This window comes from Hyperolius riggenbachi, chromosome 6 (genome assembly GCF_040937935.1).
Source record: "Hyperolius riggenbachi isolate aHypRig1 chromosome 6, aHypRig1.pri, whole genome shotgun sequence".
NCBI lineage: Eukaryota > Metazoa > Chordata > Amphibia > Anura > Hyperoliidae > Hyperolius > Hyperolius riggenbachi.
Window position 1 is genome coordinate 234,156,833 of NC_090651.1, and position 4,897 is coordinate 234,161,729.

At 38.1% G+C, this 4,897-nt stretch overlaps 1 protein-coding gene across 1 annotated transcript; it reads left to right on the top strand.

Moving 5' to 3' along the window:
* The first annotated feature begins 276 nt into the window (after positions 1-276).
* Positions 277-1,605, top strand: LOC137522134 (olfactory receptor 5G9-like). Its single transcript, XM_068242164.1, has 2 exons — positions 277-1,190; positions 1,539-1,605. The coding sequence occupies exons 1-2, from the start codon at positions 277-279 to the stop codon at positions 1,603-1,605; spliced, it is 981 nt and encodes a 326-aa protein (XP_068098265.1).
* Positions 1,606-4,897: the final 3,292 nt, after the last annotated feature.

Here is a 4,897-nt window from a genome sequence, read left to right on the forward strand (position 1 = left end):
CTCTACCAGAGCTCTAGCAGGAAACTGCTAGTGCACCTTCATGCACCGCCAAAAGAAAATGTTATTGTCAGTGTTGTAGTGTAGGAGCCAGTGCTGGCACGAGCTGGCTGAGGAGGACGGGAAAGCCTCATTAGTATCCAGATGATTCGGCCTCCCGGGGTAAGTACCCCCCAGGTTCACTTTTTCCCTATAGGTTTACTTTAAGCATTTTAATTGCAATATTGTACATTTTAATCTGCTTGTTATTTTGTGTTTGCAGATTCTGAATAAATAGACATGGGCCAAAATAATTACACAGCAGTGACAGAATTTATCCTCATCGGATTTTCAGCTATTCCACAACTGCAAATTGTAATGTTTGTGGTATTCTTGATGGTCTACCTAGTTACCATTCTTGGAAATTTTTGTATAATATTGGCTTATGTGTCCAGCGTAACTCTTCACACTCCTATGTACTTTTTGCTGAGTAATTTTTCCTTTCTTGAGATCTGTTACATTTCAGTGAACATTCCAAAGATGTTGTCCAACTTCATATCAAACCACAAAGCCATATCCTTCTATGGTTGTGCTGTACAGGTCTGTAGTTTTGGAATCTGTGGTGGAGTTGAGTGTTTCTTGCTAGCAGCAATGGCATATGATCGTTATAATGCCATATGTCACCCACTGCTATATACCATCATTATGAACAGACTGGTTTGTATTCGCCTCATTGTTGGATCATATCTTGTTGGCTCAGTGAATTCGTTATTGCACACAATTCTCACGTTCACTTTGCCTTTTTGCGGTCCTAATAATATTGATCATATTTTCTGTGATATCCCGCCAATATTAAAATTAGCATGCACCGACACCAGCATTAATCAGATTGTTATTTTTGTGACTAGTAACTGTGTCTTGGTTGGTTCATTTCTACTAATATTGATATCTTATGTTTGCATCATATTAGCAGTTATAGCTATCCATACTACATTGGGTAGAAAGAAAGCATTTTCCACTTGTACTTCTCATTTCACAGTTGTTGCAATATTTTATGGTTCTGTTATGTTTATGTACTTAAAGCCTGAATCCAGTGCTGCCAGTGCCAACAATCAGGATAAGTTGGTAGCAGTGTTGTACACCGTTATTGCTCCTCTACTAAACCCTTTTATCTACAGTCTAAGGAACAGAGATGTCAAGAATGCTCTTATCAAAAAATATAATCAACTGCATGCAGCTAGACATGACAAATTAAAAGGCTGAACCTCATGAACCACTGACTGTCATCCTGTATTCACCCGGGGGGAAGGGGGCCAATTTTCAATGACCCTGAAGGAAAAAAAATATGATTCTAAGACCCTAAAAGAGATATACTCGATGCATTTTGTGAATTATTTGTGTTATCCTTTCCAGACACTTCTGGTATATCATCCAGACCCACTGCATGTTTCCTATGTTTTTAAGTCTATTTGGCTTCTAACATACTATTTTTGTAATTTTCAGAATTACCGCTGTTTCTTACACAGATCCTGGGCTGAAGCACCCTTCTGAAGAGGAGAAATTATTTTCATGAAGTTTGTCAAGTTTGAGCATAGAACTTGCTTGAGTTCTATACTTGGACTTAATTAGTTTGCTGTTTAAGACATATACATTTCCTACAGTGCAGATTATTACCTTTTCAACTCCAACTTGTTGGATGTTTTGTTTTCTGTATGTTCTATTTAAATGAATGCACCATGACTTGGGTCAACCAATATGTTATATGATTAACTGTATGACTCGAAACAGCCATTTTTGTGTCTATATGGCTGTTGGAGCCTTTTTACTTGTTTAATGTGTATTTTTAAACAAAACATGTCAATAAAAGTATGTTTTTACTGTTTTTTGGTCTTGAGTGTCAACTATAGAAACTCAGTATTATTCAAAACCACTGAAAAGTCCTAAGACCTACTTTCTTCCATTCAATTAGACATTATACAAAAGATCAAAATCTGCTTTTCGAATACAACCACAATATGGAAGAGGTGATGATTATCATGTTAGCATAATTGAAAGGCTAATGTAGTGAATGTAGCAGGGCACCAAAGGCTTGAGTGGGTCCACTTGTGCGGGGATTCTGGTGCATTCATAACCTCTCTCACTATATACTGTATATTTATATACATTCACATATGCAAATATGTTCCGTTGGGTAGTTATACCTTTATTTCATTATATACCCTATTGTGCCAACACTTGACATAACAAGTCAGGTGCCTACCAACATCATGTGCAACCACTCATAATTATATACAGTCTTCATTAATATTCTGTAACGTATCCTATTGTGGCATTACCTGATAGCTCCTGCCAGGTGCCTACCAACATAATGTGCAGCCACTCATATTGGCATACAATCTTCATACTAGCATACAATCTTCATTCATATCCTGGGACAGAGAGCTTGTTATAGATTATATATTATCTATGTTATAGATTATAGATAGTGGAGGACCATTTAATACTTCAACAAATAGAGCTTGTGGACCTAAGAGGGGAGTGGGGGGTTGTAGTTGAGTTGGCAACTATGGTTTCTGTCCAAGTATTTTTTATCTCTGGCCGCTTAGATGCTAAAGTTAATAAATTAGTATAGTTGGAGATTCCCAAGCCGGTTCCACCTCCATACTAATCGTATGTTCCATAAAAGATAGCCATTCTTTAAACTGGAGATGGAGGGTTTTAGCCATTTCTTTCTGATTATATCTCTTGCTACCAGATTTCCTCTACTAATGATAGCTTTGATATTAGGTTTATCCTGGTTATCCTGGATTCCAAATAGAGCCAGAAGTATATTTATTGCAAACTTGTCATCCAACCCCTTGAAAAAACGTATAATATCGATTCGAGACCATAGCGGGACCACCAAATTTGCAAATAGGAGTTATTTCCGGTGTGGCATCTCCAACAATTATTAATATTAGTTTTTTTTCTGCTGTAATTTACCATCTCTTATTCATTTTCAGTTGTAATTGTTGTAGAGAGGGGTTGTAGCTATGCCAATCTGCTAAAGATTAGAGGTCTAATGTTAGGAGGTATTTGAATGCCAAGGTCCAACTCCCATCTGTTGCATAGTCTACTAATGAATTTGTCAAGATGCTGTCATTGTATAATTTGGTTAGCAAATTAGCTAGAAGAAAGAATTTTTCAAGGATTGTAAGATCAGACCTGCATAGTCCAAATGTTTTATTAATTCTCCTAACATAACTGTGAATTTGTTTCTCGCCCTAAGGCATTGCACAAATGTATTTCCTTCTCCCTATTACTTCGAAGACCTGCATTAGCCTTATAGCTAAATCTAAATTATTTTGGGGAACCGGCTTGTATTTTGTCCTGAGACAAACTCCTGAAAGTTTTGCATTGCTGCCAGGGGTGCTGGACTATTTCTGGGGGCAAATTTATTGATTATTGACCTGAATATTACACTGTAGGTTCGATACGTGGATGTTTATTTTGGTCTGTTAGTATTTTTATTGTTATAATGCCTCGACATTACTTTGGTTGTATGTAAGTTCCATTTTTACCCACCCTTTGGTCAGTCTGAAGGACCTCCAATTCAGGATACCCTTGAAATGGATATTCTGGTAGTATTTATAAATGTCTGGTACCTTTAAAAAGAGTAAACATGATAGTTTGACAATAAATGACTTCAGCCAACCACTAACCATGTGTGAAGAAAAGTTTTTTTTGTGTCATATTCCATGAAAAATAGTTAAGAAATCATAAATTCTGCCAGAGTATGTAAACTTTTGAGGATAGCTGTATTATAAAATGACCTGTTTTGGTCAATATAATCACTCTCAGCAATCCCTAGGGATTCCAGGGTCAGGTAATGTTCATACATTTATTTTAAAAAATAGAAACAACAATAAATAGTGACTGGTTGCCCTTAAAAATCCAATAATATAGCCAGATCCTTATTCACACAGGGCATTCAGAGGGCAGTGAACATAAAGGCATTTGGCTGTACCATACCATGTCACATGCCTTACAACTTTATGGACAAATACCAGGGTCTTTATTCCCTTAAATATAAATTTTATCAAAATCCACAAAAGTAAATTCAAAATTATTGATAACACTCATTAGTCAACATTAGTCATCATTAGTCATAACACCCAGAGGTTTTAATCCAGAGCCCATTATAATGAGGTCTATTCATTAAATTTAAAGGACACACAGGGCCAAAAAATACATATTGTTTTGCTTACATGGGGCTTCTTCCAGGCCCTAGAAGTCATTCGAGTCCCTCAGCGCATCTCTGGTCCTCTCTGCTGGCTTTGGTCCTCTCCCACTGGCAGACCCCAGATGGGTTGGCGCTTCTGTGCAGGCGCAGCCATGCGCCCTTTCCACGCGGAAATGAGCCCATTTCACCCAGAGTGCACTGCACCTGCACAGTAGTACTGTGCAGGTGCAGTATACTCCAGATGACAAGGGCATGTTCATGCACAGGTGCACGCGCACGTAAGCGCATGCACAGAAAGCGATCCTTACAGGCTGTCAGCGGGACCCCGTAGAGGACCGGAGCTGTGTCGAGAGACCCAAATGACTCCTAGGGGTTGGAAAAGGAACCTGAGACAAAAGAAGTCTCAGGTTTTATACTTACCTGGTGCTGGAGGAAGCCCCATGTAAATATAACACCTGAGACTTCTTTCATCTCAGGTACACTTTAAATGCATGTTAAGTATTTTGGCTTCAAGCAAATGACATAACCTACTACATAGTTTATGTAACTCAAGTTATCTATTCTACACCTAGGTTGCTGTGTAACAGACAACATAGGTGCAGCATAGATAATGGGAGTTACCCAAATTACAGAACATATCCACCACCATTATTCACAGATGGGGTTCTTCTGCTAAAATGCAGTGCTTTTCTTTCACCA